General features: G+C 32.3%; 1 protein-coding gene and 1 long non-coding RNA gene across 2 annotated transcripts in view; one reads left to right on the top strand and one right to left on the bottom strand.

The window, feature by feature from the left end:
- Positions 1 to 5,807, bottom strand: part of LOC107437534 (uncharacterized) — a 52,334-nt gene extending 46,527 nt beyond the window's left edge. Inside the window, exon 1 of the long non-coding RNA XR_006224829.3 lies at positions 5,433 to 5,807. This is a non-coding gene — a long non-coding RNA (uncharacterized LOC107437534). The remainder of the gene's footprint in view (positions 1 to 5,432) is intronic.
- LOC107437532 (uncharacterized) overlaps positions 1 to 23,306 on the top strand; it is a 72,648-nt gene extending 49,342 nt beyond the window's left edge. Inside the window, exons 4-10 of the mRNA XM_087155323.1 lie at positions 2,873 to 3,142; positions 7,932 to 8,137; positions 10,467 to 10,541; positions 10,923 to 11,682; positions 15,413 to 15,673; positions 20,728 to 21,652; positions 21,937 to 23,306. Coding sequence (XP_087011449.1) covers positions 2,873 to 3,142; positions 7,932 to 8,137; positions 10,467 to 10,541; positions 10,923 to 11,682; positions 15,413 to 15,673; positions 20,728 to 21,652; positions 21,937 to 23,173 — 3,734 coding nt within the window. The 3' untranslated portion in view covers positions 23,174 to 23,306. The remainder of the gene's footprint in view (positions 1 to 2,872; positions 3,143 to 7,931; positions 8,138 to 10,466; positions 10,542 to 10,922; positions 11,683 to 15,412; positions 15,674 to 20,727; positions 21,653 to 21,936) is intronic.
- The last annotated feature ends 1,851 nt before the right edge of the window (positions 23,307 to 25,157 follow it).

Here is a 25,157-nt window from a genome sequence, read left to right on the forward strand (position 1 = left end):
AAAACAGCATAAATTTTGGCTTGCACCAACATTTTTGATGTAAGTACTTGGATATCTTGCACAGTTTTGGATTACCTAGATAGAAATTAGATGCCTAAATAGTCAAAAACTGTACTTTTTATTAATTGAATCATTATATAACATTAAAATTATTAATTCTATTAAGTTGGTTTGGATTTCATTTGAGTTAGAGGAAACAACAAGAGAGTTGAGTAAATACAATGCTTGTCTGTATGGGAATATCAATCACGTTAATGTACACATTTTATTCTTTAATTTTTGAATTATTACTAATAGTTCAATCAAGTTGGTTGAATCTTTACTGGATTCAGTGTTCATCCGTATCACTACCATTGAGCAAACACACAAGCAAGAAAAAAAAGTACAAAGAGAAATTGCAAAACTATCTGTTCCATAACACAAGAAAAGATAAAAGGTACATATGATAAACATAGCTTCGACGAGTAATTGATGTTCTGATCTAGCAAATTAAGTTGTTATTTCAAAATAATTAATATGTTGAAAATAATTAATATGGTCAAAATAATTCATGTGTTCAAAATAAGAAATATTTCTGAAACTTTTAATAATAAAATGATTTTGATTTCATTTGACTTGATTTTATCTAATTTGATTAATTCTAAAAAATCCATAGGATCTTAAACTTCGTCTGCACGGCAATGTACAATGCTTTTTATCTATAAAAGCTTTTATAACTTCAGATCTATTAGTTGTATCATCAAGGGTAAGGTTTTGTTCAATCCAGCCTAAAAAATACTTCGAAACAATTGCAAGCAACAAACAACAGCGAACAAATTCGAAGTGTAAGTCTCCCTTTTGCTCCCTCGGTATATTCTAAATTGAGACTACAGCTCATCTCGCGGAAAGGTGTCAACTTCAGATGTAGTTTGTTCACCAGGAGTTGGAAGGTGGCTCCACCTCCTCATACGAAGAGTTCATTTCAACGCGGGAGTAAGAGGAGAAATGTCTCCCCGCCTGAAATTAAGACAACCCTTAATGCGCCCCAAACGCAAACAGTGAATTCTTTTCAGCCACTTATTTTGCGCTTTTTCATCTTCTATATTCTTCGTTACTCTAGCTAATTAAATATATGGCAGCAAAATGTCTCAAAAAGGACAACTATTCACTCAAATGAGAGAAATATCATCAAATTTATGAAATATTTAATGTTAAAAAATGCACATTAAGATTGCGAAACAAATATTTTTGTCATACAGTCACCAAATAGCAACCTTGTTAAAGGTTGTTCACATCCTTCTCCCAAAAATAGCGAAATAGTATCGCCGGATACCACGTGATGAAGGCGGAGCCAAATGCCAACTCCTGGTGAACGAACAGGTCTAAATCACAATTTTTGAAAAAATTTGCAGCTTTCCCACTGTGTTCAAGAACGAACAGAACTCAAGAACGAATCTCAAATTTAGAGCCATTTTGGGCGAAGGCAGTTAATTACCTTTAAATTCCATTTTCTTGCTACTTTAGAGTCAGTTTTAAGGTTAAGCCCTAATGCGCCCCAAACGCAAACAGTGAATTCTTTTCAGCCACTTATTTTGCGCTTTATCATCTGCTATACTCTTCGTTACTCTAGCTAATTAAATATATGGCAGCAAAATGTCTCAAAAAGGACAACTATTCACTCAAATGAGAGAAATATCATCAAATTTATGAAATATTTAATGTTAAAAAATGCACATTAAGATTGCGAAACAAATATTTTTGTCATACGGTCACCAAATAGCAACCTTGTTAAAGGTTGTTCACATCCTTCTCCCAAAAATAGCGAAATAGTATCGCCGGATACCACGTGATGAAGGCGGGGCCAAATGCCAACTCCTGGTGAACGAACAGGCCTAAATCACAATTTTTTAAAAAATTTGCAGCATTCCCACTGTGTTCAAGAACGAACAGAACTCAAGAACGAATCTCAAATTTAGAGCCATTTTGGGCGAAGGCTGTTAATTACCTTTAAATTCCATTTTCTTGCTACTTTAGAGTCAGTTTTAAGGTTAAGCCAATTATACATCACATGTTTATTTTTATTTTTTTTATGTTTATATGTTTATGTTTATATGTTTTATGTTTATATGTTTTTTATGTTTTTTATGTTTATATTTTTATATGTTTATTTTTTTAGGTACTAATCACTGACATACTTACAAAAATATGATCCTTAATACCTAATATGATCCTTTGTGATTCACTGTTAGTACGAGTAGATTTTGACTAGCAAAATTAAAGAAAATAGCTATCTTCGAATATTTTGGAATGGTTTCTGACCTTCGATGCAAATGTTTACTGAAAACATTTATGTCATATTAGTTAGTGTTAATGTAGTAGATAGTAGAACATAAAATAATTATCAGTGACACGATTCACATGTTTCACAAAAAGTATTGTCAATTTCTGAGGATTTGAAGTTTTAACCATACCAATATTAAAAAAAAATATTTAAAAAAGAACAACATGTGTCTAATAGTTTTACATAAAGAACATATCCTTAAAATTTCAACAAAATCATCAAAAATGTCAAGCTTCCATCCCTGCCTAGCTCTTGAAAACCTGGCTCTTAAGTACCTGTGTCTTGAATTTCATTAAAATCAAAAACGTTAAGGTAAAAATAGATCTGAAAATCTCCTTCATCACATCATGTATTAAGGATTATTTCAAATAGATTTAAAAACCGATCAACATCATCGCATTATTCATTATATTTAATCAGTCTGAAAATGTTTCATGTGCTATTTTGTTTTATATTATTTTTTTCTTAAATCAGACCTCAGTTAAGTTAAATATATATATTCTGTAACTAATCAATATTCAGAACTTTATGCTGACATGAAGCTGTTTACAGGAATATCAAATAAACAGTTCCTTTGCAACGTTAAAGCTTCCTTATTGATGACTACAAATGGATGGGAGGAGATACGGACATCTTCAAACATATTTGGTGTTTACATTGATGGGAATAAAACATTCCTGCAGTGGCTTGGCGATGATGACGAGCGGCGAAAACTTGAACATCATTTGGTTTTAATTCGAATGGTTTGTGAGAGTGAGACTACAAATGGAACTCTGTTTTATATCGAACCTTGTGTGGCATTACGGATTGGTTGGGCACCTGGTAAGATATCTCCTTTCATGCACTTTTTAACTAACATTAAAAAATAAAATAATTTTTTTTTTGTATTCTTGAAATAAAATTTTAAATGAAATCTTGCTTTCTTAAATTTGAAATTCATAAAGAAGTGATGAAACCCTAATTTAAAAACGTTATATTTTAAGACAAATAAAACCATGTTCACGTGAACTAGTAAGCGTGTCTTGATAATATGAAAATTTCATTTGCTTCTGAAATGAAAAGTTTGAAAAAGTTGACATGTTTTGCGCTCTCAAAAATAATCGCACTTTCTCAAGACTCGACTGACATGAATGAGGAAAATAAGAGAGATTATAATGCACGAATAAATGCGAAACATTTTCTTATTTTCCAGTTTTTCATTGGCAACTTTATGCTTTCAAATCTCTTTTGCTTCCCTCATTTATTTGTTGTGATGTAGTTCATTTACGTCGCACTAGAGCTGCACAATGGGCTATTGGCGACGGTCTGGGAAGCATTCCTGGGGATGATCCGAAGACATGCCATCACAAGTTTGATCCTCAGCAGAGGGGATGGCACCTCCGCTTCGGTAGCCCGACGACCTGCACGCGAAGTCGAGCACATTACGGTAGAACAGTTTAACGAGGACCAATACCGCACACCCTCGATCCCTACGCAGACTGATCCAAGTGGTCACCCACCCGCACACTGACCGCAGCCAGTGATGCTTGACTTCGGTTATGTGCTGGGAACCGTGTCTTAACGATCACTCCACAGCGGGACTCATTTTTTGAGTGCATGAAATAAGACGACTTTTTCTACCTTCATGATAAAGATGTAAAACTTCATTATTTGAAGTAAATGAAGTTTTTACATCAAGTATATCTTATTGCTTCAGTTTGTTGGGTTTAACTTAATATTAAACGTGTCATTCCTCTGTTTTTAATTTTCCATCACTGTTAACGATTCTGTGAAACAACTTCTAATTATATTTCATAAAATAATGAAAAATAAAATTTTAATTACTTTTCTGAAGATAGAAAAACATTTTAAATCATGAATATTTTCATTTATGAGCTTTTCGACTAAGCATTTTAGTAAAAGGAGGAAGAATTCGATTTTTCTTTAGATCTTATTCTTGATTCCTTTAAATACGAAAAAATAAATTTTGCTAAGTTTTTAAACTTCGCAGAGCTGAGCCGAAAGCTCTAAGTGACAATCTTTCAGTGTTTCCGAAGTAGAAGTATAAGCAATTGACGATTAACTTTAGATTTTCATTCTTATTTATTTATTTATTTACTTGTTTTTGCAGCAAACTAAACTGCCAATATTGCAAGCTCTAGAGCGTGAACTGTAAATACCAATATTAGGAATTTATAGTTTTCGCTATTCGGGGAAACTAGCGGATAAGAAATAAAGAAAATTCTTAATCTTGATTTTCTACTGCCAACTTAAATTTACACAAATTAACAAAATTTCAATTAAAACCTACGTGCACTCAACACTACATGTATCTTATGCAATGAGTAAGAATATGCTTACGCTTTCTATAACATGTGCAGATAGATGGTAGACTTATATAAACTTCTATCATTAAAAATATTTGCAATATTGTGAGAAGTAAGCATAGAGTAATAATGTCTTTTTTATAGCACTTGAGTTGGGTGTTTATGTTATAGCTATGTTTCTCATACGCCAATCTACTCTGATTTATTGAATCAAACACTCAACAATCAACTAATGTTGAGTGAATGCTCTTTCGACTTTGAAAAAAAAAGTATGGTCAAAACTAACAGAACGTGATAAAATGTATGATGTTTCCTGGTTCAATGGGAACATCAAAAAGTGTGGTTATTTTTATCGTAGTACTTTGGTAATTACTTATATTAAAATAACCATTAAAAATTGCTTTAATTATCATGCTGCTCAGTAGCAAATTTGGTAAATTTAAAAATTACAGTATTGAGCAGGAAATAATAATTTTTATTAAAAATATATATTATCTCATAAAACAAATGAGTATGAGCAGAGAATGGCGTGAAAACCATTTTTTTTTGTGGTTAAATTCTATTCTATACTCTTGAGTGTTGTATTTTGATGAACTGGATGGGTAATAAGACCTACAATTTTGAAAATCAGAATTTTTGATTTATCATTACCATGATGAACATAAAAATTATCAATTAAAATATTTAAATACAGTAGGGAAAATTTACTATCTGTAGGAAGAAGAATAAGAGTGGAAATTTCATTTACAATGCTCCTGCGCTGAAAAAAAGTATGGTTAAAACTAATAAAATATGGTAAAATTTACCTTAGTTGTCGGCTTTATGGGAGCACCAAAAAGTGGAGTAATTTTATACTAGTGCTTTGGTAATGGCTTTTAATAAAATTAACCATAAAATAGGTTTTTATTATCATGCTGCTTGGTTGCAAAAGAGGTCAAATTCGATAATTATGACACAATAGTTGATAATTTTTGCAATGCTTGTCTAATTTGAGGTAAGGCAAATCTTCAGTTTGTTAACCTTTACTTTATTTAGTAACCACTTGTTAACTTTGCGCTGATCTGTTAGTTGCCTTCGTTTTAATGTAAGCTATTAGCTAATGTTTACCAACTTTTAAAACTGTAAATTTTGAAACTTTAATAAGTGTTTGTATAAATGTAATTACCCGGACAAGTCTGAACAAAATCAGTGACTTAACTGTTACGCATAAGGCCATCTCAACATCCTAAAATGGAAACATAGGAATCTTGAGATCGAATCCCACCACAACCCTGGATTCATATATTTACTTAAAAATTATAAATAATTTAAACAGAGTCGCGTATTATTTATAAAGTTCTGCATATAAGTCCTTGTCAAGTCAGAGAACAGACAGCACAAGATGGAGGACATAAGATATATCCCGAGATACGGCGAGATTTGAACCCGCTGCCTGCATGTTACAATAGGGGGATCCTTGTAATGTCCTTGTGCGATCTGTTCTTCAACTTGACATGGAGCTATGTAATAAATCGTACTTTGCAATGTGTAATGAGCACACAAGCCTGAATATGTATGTGTAACAATAGAAATATAAATATTATGAATAGTGATGTTTCTTTTACTTATTCGTTTTACGGTGACCTCCTCGTCTGCGCAGTTTCGGATTTTTGTCAAACACTATTTAAAATGGAGGTAGCGGGTTCAAATCCCATCCTAGCCCCGAATGTGTGACAAAAAATAAATAAGTTTATTGGATATATCTGCGTTTTTATGTATTAATGCAAAAAATAATTTGTCTGTTGTCAAATTAAAAAATAGATTGCACAAAACTGAGAAAGACAGCACAAACATATCGAACCCACTACCTCCTCACTTCAGAGAATTTAGCAGAAAGACACTACTTGCAAAAAAGAGACCCCAATAATTTATGGTTGTTTTACTTGCAATAAATGCTAAGGACCTTTTTTGACATGCAGTGTAGCTGTTCCATTAACCGCTCTGATACGTGGATGTAGTGGGGTTGAATCCCGCTAAAACACAGGATGTATATTCTCGCTGTCTTACTTAAACTTGTGCTATCAATTTTTTTAAATTTAAAAGAGTTTCAAAACATTTATTCGTACTTCAAAGAAAGCCACATAAGTGTGTGAATAAATAAATAAATCTCACTACTCCAATAAAAGATGCGTAAAACAAACATCATAGCTTGATCAATCCAAGTTTAAGTATCTTTAAAACGATTGAAAGCATCAGGTCCATTTTATCTCTATTATATTTAAGAAATATAATAAGAAAATAAATAATTAACCGTCACCTAACTCCTATCAACCTATGAATTAAACTACCATTTTAAGTAAGCCATAGAAGTGTAAACAGATTATTGGTAAAAGGCATAGACATCAAGCGATTAAAGTTACTAAATAAATAACAAAATAAATCATAGCTCTGAGGAACATTTTTATTGTTGTTTGTTTTCAATAATTTTTTAAGCCATTTTTTTATTTAATAAAATATAGCATTAAATTTTATCTGTAAGCAATAATTACCAAATAAGCATATAACAATTCCTGAAAATTCTTTGAAAAAAATACATTAGGAGTGAGTATAAATGTGTGACACTATTAGCGTCACTTTTTTACAGTTTAGTTCTTTTATGAAATGAATAAAGACATTTAAAAGTAAATAAATGATAAACATTACTGATATATTTTTACATTGATTTGTTGTTGTAGTTGTAGTTCATTTACGTCGCACTAGAGCTGCGCAATGGGCTATTGGCGACGGTCTGGGAAGCATCCCTGAGGGTGATCCGAAGACATGCCGTCACAATTTTGATCCTCTGCAGAGGGGATGGCACCCCCGCTTTGGAAGCCGGTCGACCTGCGCGCGAAGTCAAGCACTTTACGGTAGAACAGTTTAACAAGGACCAATACCGCACACCCTCGGTCCCTACGAAGACTGGTCCAAGTGGTCACCCACCCGCACACTGACAGCAGCCAACATTGATTTGTAATTTCATACATTAATTTTCAATAGTTTTGCTGAAAAAAATATCTTCATCTCAAACATCTGAATTTGATGCCGGATACTTAGCTATATTATCTCTTGGCAACCCATATCGTTGTTGTAGTTTATTTACGTCTCACTAGAGCTGCATTGGCAACCCATATCAAAACTAGAAAACTAATAATAGCTTGGTTTAAAGCTAAACACCTTGATTGTTTGTCAGAAATTACAGTTGAATATTCTTTCAAAAAAATTACAAGACATAGTCTATTTTATTTAGAAAAAAAAATATATTAATTTGAAACTTTCACTTGCAGGTTTAGATCCAGAAAAAGAGCAAGGATCAAACAAGAATAACTACATCATTATCGCAGTGGCAATAGGAATTTTGGGTCTTATATATGTTGGAGCTGTTTTAATTTACATGAAAAGCAGGAAAAATAGAAGACTGCATGAATCATCAAGACAAGGCTTGTCTCGTAGCTCTATTGAAGTTACGGACGAAGAGTTAAATTCAGCAGAGGTAGCATAAAATAAAAATTAAAATTTCAATGTACGAAACAATATACAAATAGAATGTTTAAGCTTAAATACCTTTACCAATAGTATTTCAAATCCTGCTAAATACAGAATTAAGTATCTTCATTGTTGTTGACGTATGCCTGTTAAAGCAGAGGGGTGCGATTGTTCTTTCTTTTCCAGTGGCGCCATCTGTGGCCGAGAATTCGACTTCTGTCACGCCCATACGTCCAGTATCCCCAGAGGTATTGATTTGTTATGGGAACATGGAGAACATTGCGACTCGACAGATTTAACGTGCATCAGTCACCATTTACTGCACGGGGAGTCTTCGGCTGGTGGGGTTCGAACCCACGAACTCTCGGACATGGGCCCAGCACCCTACCGACCAGGCTCTCCCGGCCAAGTATCTTCATTAAACAGCTAAAAAAATAATAAGGCAAGAAAATCAACATACGAGTGAATCATTACATAATACGTAAAAATCGCAATGCAATATCAGTGAATTATGAGTACACATATTTTCTTTGCTATGAAATCCAAGTCGTCATACGAACTAAATTTGACAATAATTTCTATGCGGCTCTTAGAAATTATTAAAAAAATTGATGCGATTAATAAAATATGATCATCCCTCTGAATATGCGAAGATATACAAGATATTCCGTTATCACAAGGGAGTTTTTATACAATTTAGGGATCCTAAACTAATATTTCACGGGAAATAAACAAAAACGTTTTGTCGATTCTCCAGTGAAAAAGAAGTGATTAAAAAAGCATCATTTTGATTGCTTGATGAAACTTGACATTCTCTCTAATAAAATAATCAGTTTCTTCTAGAAATTGCAAAGTGCGCAAAAAATCACCCTGAATAACTTTGATCAAATTATCGGTTTTCACACAATAGAACTCAATCTTAATCGTTCCAGGAGGTGAACTCAAATATGCCAATTAATTAATGTGGACGATATTTAAAAGCTACGAAATCAGAAGAAAAACGTATTTTCTCTGAATAAACATGCTTTTTTTTCCCCCGATAGATTTGGATTCTGACCCTCAAAATATAGAGGGTAATCGCAATCTGTGAAACATGGCCTACATATTTCTGGTCCAAAGTTTAAACGCCTTCATGTTAATTTTACTTCTTGTATCTCGCCGTATCTTTGAGAATTTTGTAAGTTAATGGAAAACATTTTACACACATTTGTAAATTTCGTTTATCCAGAGATAATTCCATGCGAAATTACATTTCCTAGCTATTTATTATTTAGGTATACATATTTTTACATCCTTTTAAAGAATGTAATTGTGAAGGCAAAATACAAAATTTCAGTGATATCAGTCGAACAGTTTCTGAGAAATTGAACTTCAAATATACAACTTTTAGCTGATTTTGGTCAAATTTTGTATTTTGCCTTATAAAATTACATTCTTATTAAGTTTTATCCTGTACAATTCAAAAGTTTTCGAAAATTTTTGAAAAAAAAATTTAAAGTAATAAAGGAATTATTTTTGCATTGATATATCTTTAAATAAGTGACTTTCATAATGACGTGATGAACTTTTCAATTCGCTTAAATATTCTCGATATAGGGAGAATTACGCAAATAGTAAAATTAACATGGAGAGGTCCGAACTTTGGACGACTCTCCTGATCAAACTATGGACCCTATTTCCCAAATTGCGGATATCCCCTACCTTTTGAGAATCAAAAATCCAAATTTATAGAAAAGAAAATTTACGTTTATTCAGAGAAAATGCGTTTTTGTGTCTGATTTCGTAATTTAAAATATCGTCTTAACTAATTAATTAGCATAATTGAGGTAATTTCCTCGAATCAGTAAGATTAAGTCCTAGTACGTAAAAATCTAATCATTAAATCTAACTTTTTCACGGTGTCTTGGTTTTTTTTTTCTTTGCGCTCTGTGCATGCTTTGGTTTCTTTTAATCCCCCCCCCCTTGCTCAGTAGTGATTAGTTAGATTTGGGCAGTATATTTTCTCCTCTCTTATGCGACTATAATGTACGACTTCTAATAAGCATTAAATGTCACATTTGAAAAGGATTCTATAAATATATATTAAGGGTGGTGATTACAGCACACCCTATAGCTTAAGTTCAAAGCTATATGATTGTGCGAAAGTGTCGAACTAAAACTACCTGAGAAGAGCTTCAATATCTTCAAACGGACAAATGCCACCAATTGCGTTATTATAAATAAGTAAACATGAGTTAATAATAATTTTTTTAGTACAAGTTAATAAAAAAAATAATGTTTCTAATTGAGATATATTCTTGTATTGTAAATTTTCTGACAATGTTCAAATATTTCAGCTTAGAAATGCCTATATTAATAATTTGGTGCAAGAAGCTGAATTAACAACCAAGAGTTCAAAATGTGGATTGAAGGTGAGCTATAATTCGATAAAATAATGAAAATAAGCTGAGGTCAAATGATACATCAGCTTCTTTATTATTTTCATATTCTATTTAACTGTTTTTTAACAGTTTCTCTTATTTGAAATTTTATTTCTGAAAAGTAAATTTAATAAATAAGACGAAGATGTTTAAAGTGGCCTCTTGAGTTTTCATCCATTTTTAGTGTTGTCAAGGCACTGTTAAGTGAATTTGGGCCTGTGTAGAGAAAACAGTCACCTCATAATATTTGAAGGGAATTAGTTGCATTGATTCGCATATAAATATCATATTCAAAATATTAACTCTCGCGTGAATCATTATATGTTTAATAATAGACTGATAATGTTAATGTTTCTTTGTTATTTGTTTTAGGGTTCCCGGCGCACATTGGATGACCAGGATGTAAATTGCTTGGAAATACATTCTCATCAATCAGATTCCTCGTCATGTGGCAAATTCAATGGCAAAAAAAGAAGTAGTAAAAATTCTACCAACGATTACTCAGAGGGAACATTAAATACAGAAGAAACATTGCCTCAGTCCCCTTCAAATGATTTTTTTGTTAGAATTCGTGGCATGATTGCAGCTGCAAAAAATCGTCTAAACAATTTCCGGTACAGACCAACTCTTCTTGTAATTCCTGAAGACGATGAAGAACATGGTATCCGAACATGGGTATCCGATGTGTGTGATGTAGGTAAAAGAAAATCTTCGTTCAAAAAGTTTTCTCGCAAAGGCAGCACACCAGCCATGACAAAAAAATTTGAATCAATCCATGGCTCAAATCTAGGTGCTGCTATGCTAGAAGCTAAATTAGCTCCTCCTTTACCTCCTCCTCGTAATGTTAAACAAAGAAGAAAACGAGCTCCATCACCACCTGGAGAAAAGTTAAATTATCCAGATCTAATGAGAGAGTCACCTTCACCTGTTAGTTTAAATGATTTGCATGACAGTCTAAGAAAAACACGTAAATCAAATTCTACAGGTAATTCAAAATCGGAAAACTATTCAAAATTTGACCTATTTCGTCTGGATTTATATGACAAAATAAATAGAATGAGGGAAGGAGGTTCAGCTCTCTCTGAAAATGATATAGCTGTTTTGGAAATGTCTGACAGGAAAAAAACTAAAGGTAAGAGCCATAAGTTTACCAATCTGACCTTTATTCTGCTATATTATTTAAGATACTGAAGAATTTTGTCAATATTTTTTTTTTCGAAAAATTCTCTAATTCTTTTTCTTTGTCTATGAGTGCTTATACAGTAAAGAGATGTGACTTTTGTCCCAATTTTCGTGGATTTTTTGGATTAGACCTCTTTTAACCCCTTCCTTCTCGCTTCCGTGAAAATGACAGGGTGAAGTTTCGCCCTTTATTTTTCGCTCCCGTGATATTTCCGGGCTGGAGTGTTCAGTAGGAACGCGCCAATAAGTACAAAACTAATTCATGTCTTTTGCTCGGAAAACATTTTCTTTCTCATTTTACACACCAGATGGCAGTACCAGGATATTTTTAAGGTAATTGTAGATGGTTAGTTTATTTTGAACTAGATGTCAGCACTAATCAGGGATACAGGGATAAAAAAAATAGGCACTTTTATGACCGTTTTCTTGGAAATTAACCGATCGTTAAGGGGTTAAATTGCAAAGTGGAAATTTGAACATTTTCCAAAAAATATGTACACATTATTTTTAATGTAGTAGGTGAAATTTGATTTTTATGTAATGGAAAACTTATAATAAAATGTTCTTTTTGAGCACGAAATCATAATCTTGGGTGAGGTAACTTTGTGAAACCGATTTTTTTTATTATTATTATTTAAAACTGACTAGAACACTATTCTATTTAAAGTCCTCTTAACATCAAATATACACAATTTTTTTTTAAAAATTATCTCAGAAAGACTTTGTTTACAAATTTCTAGTATAAAAACATTCCAAAAAAATGAAAAACATAAGTATTAGATTTATTATTATATTTATGAATAATTCAATTTTTTTAATAATTCACTTTTTATTTTTATCTTAATTATTAATTCTATTATTATTCTCATTATATCTATATTTTTATTAATTATATTGTTTTTACTGGTAACCAAACATAAAAATCAACTCCGAAAAAATTGTTAGATATTTAATTTGGAACAGTAAACTTTTTTTTATTTTTCCTGTACTGTCTACTTCCATTATAATACCGTTCTTTGGTCTCAGAAGAAACTGGTGTCTCTCCTCTGCAAGCATCGGGTACAGTTTGCTGAAACTCTGAACAACAACATAGCTCATTATTAGTTCCGAGTGTTTCATCAAGAAGGAACTAATAATGTGCGGTTTTATTTATCTTAACCACTTCCACTGATTTTGTAAAGTCAGAACAAACATTATTCCTATCGGTTTTGTCTACACTGATCTCTTCATTAATCAGCACATAACCCAATACTAACAGACAGTCATCACCCAAAGCGCAATATTTTTGAGTACCTTGACTTGACCATATTTGCATATGTGTTTACTTTGAGCAATCTGAGTATCAACTGAGTACTAGCAATCTGAGTATCTTTCTGGTAATAATACTACAAATATGTTCTCCAAGTGAGATATGAAAGTGTTCTGTGCAAACAGCCAAAGAAATACAATCAAAGAACGGTTTTTGTAGATCAGTACGGATCGGTAATAACAAAAATGACAACTGTCTTACAACTTATACTGTTACTGACTCTGGCAAAATATTCTCAATCTGTTCTCTTTATTTTAGCTGCCATTCAATGCATTTAATTTTTAAAATGAAACTTTTTTTGGCGCAAAACTACCTCATTTTACGGCATCATTTTTATTACCTAGTACAGCGGTTCACAATTTTTTCTGCTATGGAACCCTAAATCATCGGCCCTCAAAATTGAAATTAGGTGTTATGTCAGACAGTTGAATTCATAGGTTTGGAGTAGCATGTTTTCCAGTTCAGAATTTGTCTTTGGTGTAAGCATTAGCTTAAAATGAATAAACTGAATAACGGTTTTGAAACGTAAACAAAAACTTTAATGGAAACTTTTTCTTTCTGATATAGGTTATTTTTTTGAGTGAAAAATTTAAGAAAAATACTAATGCAATTATTATTTATTTTTCTGTTAATATATTTTTTTGTTACATTGAAAAAAAAGTATGGCTATAACTACCAGAATATGGTTAAATTTACCGTCTTTCTTTCTCTTCGGAAACATACGGCTCGATAATTTTTACTGAAACGCTTCGGTAATGATTTTGGTGAAATTAACAACTAAGTTAACTTCATAATATGTGATAAAATTTGGCAAATTGGGTAATTTTATCATGATACTTCATATCATGAGTTAAAAATCGCTTATTTGGCTAAATGTATGGTAATAAGAACCTAAGCCGTAATTAGAATGGCAAACAGTTACCATATGAATGAAATTATTAAATAAACGGCTTAAATACCGTATATTTTGGATTTTTTAATCAAAATTATGCTCATTTTTACCAAAAATGCGATTACCACACAGTACGGTATTTTCTCTAGATTTTTTTTTATCCGTGTGATATTTATCATAAAGAATTTTTTAAAAAAATAACCGAAATGTTAAATAAATAAAAATTGGGCATGAATATAATTTCAGGTTTCAAAACCATTATTAATTTTTTAAACAGAAGTCGGAACCCCTGTAAGACCCTTCCATGGAACCCTCGGGTTCCGTGGTACACCATTTGAGAACCGTTGATCTAATAGACATTGGTGCATCCGACGAAATGCTTTTTGTCTGCAAATATCAACATCCCAAATAAAGCTTTGCTTGACTGAAAGTATCAAAAATATCCAGAATTTTCTATTGACCGCACACCCTGCGCTTAATATTTCTGTAATCTGAATGTTTTCAATAATTGCGTTTGAAAGAAGAAGAAAATTTCCCTGGCAAGAAAATAAATTTCGCACTGACCGTGTTCAAACATAAAATTCCCTTAAATTCTTACCAATTTTCAAATTATTAGCAGATTTACAGGAGGTATATAGGATTTTTATCATTACCGTTCTTCATATTTTTACAATTTTTTGTCTAAAATGTAATTATCAGAAAACGATTATTTATATTTGAACAAAAATAAAAACCAAAATCGCTATCGAAATCTGTTAAATCATTATTGAAGTAAGCAGGTTGTAAAAATAGCAAAGCCAGTTTTCTTATTAATATGGATGTATTTCTAATAATAACTATTCTCTATTCCATTCAGCCGACAAATGAATTTTGATACTTTTAGTCCCGCCCTCCACAATAGGAATTTGTTGAGCAGTGGTGTCTCATGGGACAGAGCACTCACCTCCCAATGAGGTCAGCTGGGTTCGAATCCCAGCAGTGGCTGGTCGATACGAATTCTGCAGCGGGCTAGCAACGACCACAGTGCTGCCGTAACAAATCCTCAGTGGTAGACGGATTATGGGTTAGAGTCCCCTTTTGGTCAGGCGAACCATGTGAGTTTTTCGTGGTTTTCTTTTCCTTGTAACGCAAATGCGGGTTAGTTCCATTAAAAAGTCCTCCCCGAAGGCACAATTTCTTCCAATTCCAGGAGTTCACTTGTCTTTTGGATTGGGTTCAGAATTACAAGGCTACGGAATTGAACATTGGTAGTCGTAAACTCTAAATTAGACCTGCTGTTTAACGACGGTTATAAAATAAATAAAATAGCAATTTGGCTTGCTTGAATATTAACTTATGACCTTTAAATTGAACACTTTTTTTAATTCATTTTGATAAGGATTGTATTAATATGTGTTTTAAATAAGGTCATTAAAATCACCACGTATATCATAGAGATAGATAGAAAAAGATATCTTACTTTTCATTATTATTTTACAGATGATATGTGCTTAGCAACAAATTGCTCTGAAATTGAGAAAAGTGGCTTATTAAATAACTATTGCTTAAATTCTGCATCCAGAGAATCTGAGGAAAAGATATCACGTCGTCAGCTTCTTCATAAACTGCATGAAACAGAGGAATCGGAAAAAATTCAATACTCTGAAATCTTAACAAAATCAAAAAGAAAAAGGAACAAAGCAGAAAATGAAAATATTTCTGAAGAAATTAAAGAGGATGTTAAATCTGGCAAAAGTGCAGGTAATTTGAAATCAACATTGTTATTATAATTGTTATTGCATTTAAATTTTATGTCTGCTATTTTTATCATTTGCAATATACGAGGTAAACATTTATAAATTGGAAAGTTTTTAATTTCTAGCCACATATTAAAAAATATCGGAACTATTTCTTTAGTTCAATTTTTTAAATTTCTTAGAGATAATTCAAGTTTTATTAAGTTCATCTAGTATTAAAGTTAAATTAGTCAATATTAAGTTAATTTTTGAAAACATAAGCTGACAAAACATATTTTTTGTGTTATAGTTCAGCATTTATTCTCTATTTAGAAATTTAGTTAATTAGAAGATCACGAAATTCTACATTTCAAATAAAAATGAATGAATATTTAATTAAAGTTAAAAAGTTGAAAAAAGTCTCAAAGCATTTGATTATTCTAAAATATAAGAAAAAATAAGTACTTATAAGGAATATAAGTACATTCATGTTTCTAAACTAACGGCTGTTAAAGTCTTTAAAGCTTTTTATCTGAACATTAACTTATCTTATATATAGAAATTGTCTCAAATTAAATAGAAAATTATGTCTCAAATTAAATTTGTAAAAATTGAAGTATAGAAAAAATTGTAGCATCAAATTTATTGTGTATTAAATAAAGCACTACTTAAAGCCCTTTTAGAAACGCATTGGAATTACATGGAATTTGATGTTTCACATTCCAGTGTCGCAATGTAAGAAGTTTTAATAAAAAAAAATTTTAAGAAGCGGTTATTTTTACTGAAAAATGAAGGAAGTTAATGAAGAATATGTAACAGAAATCTTTAAAAATATTTTAATTGGTCAAATTTTTTATAAAATTGTCAAAACCATTTTACTCAAAAAGGAAGTGAAGTACAATACATAAAAAAGGGCCACTTTGAATAACTTTTGATCTAATAATGGAATCTTCACGTTCTAGGACTCATTCTCAATGGTTCGAGGGGGTAACCTCAAATATATTGATTAATTAGAGTAAACGATATTATTTTAAGTTATGAAATCAGACACAAAAACACACTTTCTCTGAATAAATGTACTTCATTTTCTACGGATTCGGATTTCTGACCTCAAAACATAAGGGGGTAGCAATAATCTGGAAAATATGATCTTTATAGTCAAGAGAGATGAAACCTCTGTTAGTAATACATAAAATTAACAAGAATTATAATGCAATTTTGCTACATTTTTATAATTAAATTTAATTGAAACTTAAATAATTACAAAGTAAAAACAATACAGTTAGTTAAAATAAAACGGATTTTCAACGAAGTAGAATTCTTTGACTTACTACCTTGTTAAGGTTCCTTTCTTATAACTATTAAACATTTATAATTAAATTTTTTGAAGAAATGAAGCATAACTGGTCTAGCCTTTAGTGTTGAAAGAATATATCCATCGCTAGCTTCATGTTTGCATAGATTAATCGATGTATATCTATTAGACATTATATATCATATATTAGACGTCATATATTTGAATATATATATATATATATATATATATATATATATATATATATATATATAGATAGATAGATAGATAGATAGATAGATAGATAGATAGATAGTTATAGATATAAACTGCTGTTTGTAGAAAATGCAACACCATGAAAGAATCATCAGAATCAAATGAAATTTAATGCAGAAACGACTTGTACTGATACAAATAAATGATGAAATTTTCAAAACAAAAGAAACAAATTAAGCGTCCGAAATCAGTATTTGGTGCAGCCACCACGCGCTGCAATAAGTGCTGCTATACGACGTGGCATGGAGTCAAACAGATGTTGAATATCTGCTTGAGGAAGAGAATTCCATATCGCTTGTATGCGCAACCAAAGTTCGTCTTTGGAAACTGCAGGACGCGGATCACGAGTGAGACGCCGACCAACCATATCCCACACGTGCTCAATAGGCGACATATCCGGCGAATAAGCAGGCCAAGGAAGAAGTTGCATGCGTTGTGCTGAACAGAAGTCTCTAACAGTCCGCGCAACATGTGGGCGTGCATTATCCTGCTGAAAGATAGCTCCAGGGATGCCTTGAAGGAAAGGAACGACTTCGGGCTGTAGCACTTCACGGACGTATCTGTTGCTATTGAGATTACCCTCAATTCGTATCAAATTGGATCGTCCATGATACGAAATCGCACCCCAGACCATAACTCCGGGTGTTCGACCACTATGTCGTTCAATAATACACTCAGGAAGGCAGCGTTGACCGGCATAACGTCTAACACGAACACGGCCATCATGGGTCCACAAATTGAAGCGTGATTCATCTGAAAAGACAACTTGGTGGCAATCAGCTCGCCAGTCTCTGTGCTCAAGAGCCCACTGCCGACGCAGCCGTCGATGATCCGCCGTGAGGGGAATCCTGTATAATGGCACCCTTGCACGCAATCCACGGCGCAGCAGACGACGACGAATTGACGAAGCCGACAATTGTACACCTGTAGCAGTAGACCAATGTGCTGCCAGCTGCCTGGAGGAAGCTGTGCGATCATTCACCGCCATGCGGAGCAGGTGTCGATCATCGCGCTCTGACGTCACCTTCTGTCGTCCAGTGCCTGTTTTTCGAGTTGTTCGGTGCTCGTCGGTCCACTGCTTCCAAACTCGCATCACTGTGGAACTGTTCCGCTGCATACGAGCTGCTATTGCGCGATAGGAAAATCCTCCTTCTCGAAGGCCGATTATCCTCCCTCGTTCAAACTCCGTAAGTTGCTTGAATTTCTTATTCTTCCGTCGTGGAGGCATACTCAGGTCTCACTAAACGTTTGCCACTAACAAATAATCATAGACTATTTTCAACGTCCCGCTACAGCACTTTATTTATACGCTTTCAGCATCAATTCAGAGGGCGCTGCGCGCGCCACGCACGCGCGATGGCTCTGAAACTTTATTAATTTGCATAATATCCTATAATTTACATTTGCTGCGAATTTCATTTGATTCTGATGATTCCTTCATGGTGTTGCATTTTCTACAAACAGCAGTTTAGATATAATTCAATTTCTTGAAGAAATGAGGCATAACTGGTCTAGACTTTAGTGTTGAAAGAATATATCCATCGTTAGCTTCATGTTTGCATATATTAATCGAAATCTCTTGAACAAGTTTATAACACCTCTATGCAGCTTAGGAGTAACAGGGAAGCATTGGCATTTCTTAAAGTACTCTGTAATAAGTTGTTGTGTGATTCCAATTAATGGTTTCAAAGTAATCAAAATATGTAAAGCTTATCTTCGTTAGTATGAAATTTGGTCTTTGCTCAACAAATTTTTGTGAACCAGCAATACAATACATGTATTTTAAATTAAATCACCTTTTGGCACAGTTCAGAAGACTGGAAAAACCACAATCCTGTCCCATTCCAGACTGTTGTTAACCCAATCATTAAGTTATATCTGAGTGGGATCTTAAAGCAACTGGCGCGAAGAAAAATATTGCTAGAAGTTTCCTAATGCCGAAGATAAACTTTTAACATCTGAGTAGTTTAGAAATTATTAATTATTATTGTCAATCAGAAATTATTAATTATTATTATTAATTAGAAATTTTTAATTATTATTATTAATTAGAAATTATTAATTATTATTATTAATTAGAAATTATTAATTATTATTATTAATTATTATTATTAATTAGAAATTATTAATTATTATTATTAATTATTATTATTAATTAGAAATTATTAATTGTTATTATTAATTAGAAATTATTAATTATTATTATTAATTATTATTATTAATTAGAAAATATTAATTAGAAATTTTGAGTTGTGCATCCTTTCCAAATGTTGCACCACTTAAGTGAAAATAGTATTAAATCACATATTAATTCTGACTCTACACGCATTTGAGAAATACCAAAATAACTATAAGGTGAGTCAAACTCGTGTCAGAGGCTTCGAATGAAATATGTGAATATGAAGCTAGAGCAACACTATATTTCACTAGCTATATATCCAAGCAACACTATATTTCAGATCAGTTATGTTTCATTTCTCAAAAAAAAAAATTCATACTTTAAATCTGTAGTAGGTATAACAAAGGAGCTTTAACAATGCATTAAACCAAAGAATTCTACTGAATTGAAAATCTTTTTAACTAACTGCAAATAAAATGATACACAAAAATATTGCATGGTTGGTTGGTATAGAAGTAAATCAAAGTGCAATCATCTTCATGTGGTGAGTTCTGGCCCCTGGCCATACTTTCCTGTCTATAGCTCTTGCCCTTCAAATATTATTGGGTTTATAACGTATTTTAGCGGGCGCACTGTATATCGTGTGAACTGATAACGAGGTTATATTTTTTTGTTGCTAATTTTTAATTAATCTTTTCTTCTTCCTCTATTCAAAATCCCTTTTTTTCTCCTTTTTTTAGTGTTTGTTATATATATATATATATACACCGAAGAGCCATTACATTATGACCACCCTCCATCTAGAACAATGGGCTCGTCCAGGTTTTCATGGTTTCTCGCCCAGGAACAATGTTTTCATGGGTCACATTAGGACCCATAATCCTCATAAAACAATCCGTGACGTCTGTAAGCTACTTGAACATAGTTGCAGACCAGGTTCACCCATTCATGGCAACATTTTTTCCTGCGGGGGATGGTGCTTACCAACAGGATAATGCACCATGTCATAAGGGTCGAATCGTCATGGATTGGTTCGAGGAACATTCCAGTGACTTTCAAGTCATGTCTTGGCCCCCAAATTCACCTGACCTTAGTTCAATAGAGCATTTGTGGTCCTACTTGGAAAACCAAATTGTGCTGCCACGCTACCACCTCGCAATGTGAGAGAATTGCAGGACCAGTTGGTGAGCGCTTGGTACCAGATACCTCAGACTACCTATCAGCATCTTGTGGAATCAATGCCACGGCGGGTGCTAGCAGTTTTGAGGGCTAAAGGTGGTCCTACATGTTATTAGCAGGGCGGTCATAATGTAATGGCTCTTCGGTGTATATCGATGTAATGCTTGATATTTTCTGAAATAGTCGTTAATTAGTGCTCTTATATTTATAGATGAGAGCGAAGAAGATATTACAGAGTCCAGTGCAAGACCTGGAACTGCAATGAGTAATTCTTCAAGCAGTCAACCATCAACAATGAAAGAAAAACACATAGCAAACGGGGATGCTAGAGGAATAAATGATGGAGACTCAACTGACTGTTCAGAAACTTCAGAGGACTCTTTATCAGGAGATTCTCTAAATTCAAGTTTCAGAAAACCAGGAAAAGCCCCGTCATTAAAATCCAAAACTTCTGGTAAAAGTTCAGAAAATTTGTCAGTAATCTCTGGCTCTAGCGTCGTAACATCCTCCAGTGTTCTGAAAGAAGTTGACTATTGTGAAAACACGGGTGATGAAGAAACAGATGACGATAGTCGATTAAGTACCGATTTGGATATGTATAACTTAGGCGAGGATAGTGAGCATCCTTCTCTTGAGGAATATTTACAACTATCCACACAAGTTGCAAAAAAATTATCAGAAAGAACAGTTCCTAATTTTAGTACTGATTTACCAAAGGAGAAAAATATGATTCGGGAATTTTTCTTTAAGGAATTCAAATCAAATTTCGGCAAATCTAAAAGTGAAAACTCAAAAACTAGCCCAACTTTGAAAAATAACGATAACTGGACTTTACAGCCACAAAAAACTAAAAAAAATGTTTCAAAAAACATTTTTAAACGTCATTTATTAAAAGGACGAAAAAATGAAGAACTACTTGTGACGGAAGAAAGTAGCAAAAACCATTGTTATGATAATCACGGTGTCATTAGTGAAACAGATGATACTAGATCGTCTACTCCCTCTTCAACAAATGGAAAAAAGGGTAAACAAAAATTTAGAAATAAGACACCTGAAATAGTGCCTGCCTCTAAAGTTGTTGATGGAGCAGAGAAAACCATCATTTCCATATCAAATGGATCTTGTGAAACAGTCAGGTAATGAAATTTTCTGAAAACTTCTGTAAATCCGTGTCAGTTTATTTTTCTCGCAGTGATTAAGTATTTTCTTTAATTTGAGCTACTGTCAGTTTCTGTCCGTAAAAAGATCTCACAGTATATGCAATACCACTTATAAGTTTACCATCATTGTTAGAGTTCAAGCTTGATATTTGTCTCTTTTAGTTGTAAATTACATAATTTATGAAAATTAGTATTTTTTTTCTTTTATGATTCCAGAAATAAAATAAAAAAACACTATCGATATTTTTTTTTTCTTTTAGGGAAACAAAAAGGTGTTCTCCTTCACCAAACTCTATATCTATTCCCAGGGTTGGAAAAGCAGTTTCTCTTCCTAAACAAAGAATATCTCACATCCATGAAGATCCTGATGACATTTCTACTAGTAATTACAATGAAAATGAATGTGATAGGTTTGTAGAGACACCATCTATCGAGTCAGATTCTATATCAGTTGCCAATTCAGACATGACTGAAGATTCCTTAAATACACCTGTCCCACCACATGGATGCGGAGAAGAAAACCGTGAGGATATTAGTGAAGATGAAAATGAATCGACAATCGACAAGTGTTTAGCTCAGTTAGCAGACTCTGTCATACAGCCGACTGATGATTGCTCACTAAATAGGTATTTAAGTCACTTGGGCAATGTTCTTGCAACCAGAGATGATAGCGAATTCGAGTTGTGCTTGAGTAAACTCGCAAATAGTATGTCAAGGAACCGTGCCACTAAAGGATTCAACCTTACTCAGCATTTGCCATTATGTTCATTTGAGCATGTTTGTGTAGATAAAAGCGATCGAAGTACACCCACATCTGATCGTTCTTCAACTACGTCGAGAGGTTCACGAAGCTCTCAAGAAAATTTACGTAAAAAAACATTAACAAAATCCAAGCATCATCATCATCACCATCATATTGCTGAGTGCAAACATACGAATGGAGATTCAGTTCAGATGAATGGAACGTTAAATAATGGAAACCATTTACCAAATGGACGATCACATGTGAATGGGAAAGATGATTTTTCCACTCGCATTTTGGTCGAAAGAGCTGCAGCATTGCAAAACGTTCTTCGAGGAAAACACCGAATACCAAGTACGTCAGAAGAAGAAGAATGTGGCCGTGCAAGTTCATTAGGCTCCACAAGAGAGTTAGAAACACCAATTCCTGAAACTACGTCAGATCCTGGATCAGCTGATTTAGAAAGACCAAGAAAAAAAAGACCTCTTTTGAGAAGGAGTAAAAAAGGACTAAATGGTACTTGTAGACAACATATTCAAAGCAACAAACTTAGTAAAAAGGATAATGGGTCCCTAAGAAAAGGTTTTCAAGCGAGAAATTCAAGCACTCCTCGATCCAGCGGCAGTGATGTGACTGTTATACAATTGGAAGGAGAGGCAAATCAGCATGTGACAAACGTTGATAGCTCAAACACTTTTGTAACTTTAATTAATGTTGATAGTTCTGATTGTTCTAATAGTGCTGAAGAAAAGTAGCTAATTGCGTCTCTAAAGTGTATGTAGTCACCATTATTCTAGACGCTCAAACCACATTGTTATTTCATTAATTTATAAGTTTTGTTTCTTGCTAATTATTTAAATGAAGTCACCATTTAAATAAAAATTGTTCATAAAATATTTGAAGACTAATTTTTTTGCACCTTTATGCAGTAATTTTTTCATATTTCATTTTATCAGTTTTTTTCTGCATATATATATATATATATATATATATGCATTTATATATATGTGTATATATAAAGGGGAGAGTCGGGTAGCCCCGCCCACTTAAGGAGTATTGCTTATATTTCTGCATAATATTGAGTAATAATCAATATTTTTGTATGTTTCTATTGTTTTACCATCTAATTAAATAATACAAAAAGAATAAACCGGAAAAAGAATAGTTTAATTTAAAAAAATCTAAATTTAAAAAAATATGTTTTTCATCTCTTTTCAAAATGTGTCGGGTAGCCCCGCCCAGTTACAAAAATTATGTTTTTTGACTGTTTTTTCAGGCGTAAATGAAAGTGACCAATGTGTTGACAATAGATAAACCTCATTTATCATTTTTATCACAAAATTATTTTATTTATTACACATTTATATACTTTTAGTGAATTCTATCATTTAATAACGATAATTTAATAACAACAATAGTTGTTGTTAAAATGCATATAACATTCAACTTTGAAGCAATAAAATAATAATCTTTGCAACCGTACATTTATCGACGAAATAAAATTGGGCGGTGATACCCGACATTCATGTGAGCGGGGCTACCCGAAATCCAATTTCTTTGTAAATTTGTAATTACTCGAACATTTTTTCACATATAGACTTCGTTCTTCGTGCAAATTAAACTTAAGACTACATACTTTAATGCTGTATGTATAGAAAAAATTATTTTTTTAGTATTAAAATGAAGCTTAATCGAAACATTCAACCAATTTTTCTAAATTTCATGACTACTGTATTCAACATATTTTCAAAACTATCGCTTACCAAGTTAACAGCTGCATAAATATTTGATACTTTGAAAATAATCTTTTTTTAATATAACAATTAATGTCCGATGGCCTATTGACTTGAAAAAATATTCTATGAAATTCTTCAATTCTTATGAAATTGACTGTGGGCGGGGCTACCCGACTCTCCCCTATATATATATATATATATATATATATATATATATATATATATATATATATATATATATATATATATATATATATATATATATATATACATATTATATAAATTTAATTATTAAATATGTATTATATAATTTTTTTATTTACTGTTTGACTCAGTTACTGATGTATTTTGGATAATAGGTTTGTCAATTGCTTTAAAACTGGAGATATTTTGGGCGCTCAGGGTTTAGAAATTTAGAGCAAGCACCAGATAATATTATAAAATTCCCATTAAAATTAATATTTAATTGCTAATATTAAATTGTTTTTTGTTAGTGTTCATTATTAATAAAAAACAACAATAAATAAAAAATTTCTTTGTTTTGCAAACTGTAATTTGTTTCATTGCATAATGTAACGAGGAAATGAAAATCAGATTTAATATTTAAAAAAGCAGTAACGAAAATTTCTGTTTTATTGATAAAGATGGAGAATTTGCTATAATTTAAAATTAGATTAATTTGAAAATTATTATTGCTAGAAGTTATACATATATTATTATATATTACGTAAAACGTTTTTTACTACGACAAACACCATTGCCAAAAGCGACATTCTTGCGAAATTGAACAGCATGCACATTTTGATGTGGCCAATAGTGGGCTAACTTGTAAAGGTGAGAATTTTTTATCCAGTGGGTAGATAAGAAAAACGCTTTTATAAAAGTAAATTTTTCTTATAAATAACCAAATTTGATTCGAAGTGCTTAAAACAGTACTGCCAGGTGTATTTTTATATTAACTTGTAAATAGTTGAAAGGAAAAAAAACATTCTATGAATTTTTT

The sequence above is a fragment of the Parasteatoda tepidariorum genome, chromosome 11 (genome assembly GCF_982258835.1).
Source record: "Parasteatoda tepidariorum strain Cologne lab strain chromosome 11, Ptep-v5.0, whole genome shotgun sequence".
Classification (NCBI taxonomy): Eukaryota; Metazoa; Arthropoda; class Arachnida; order Araneae; family Theridiidae; genus Parasteatoda; species Parasteatoda tepidariorum.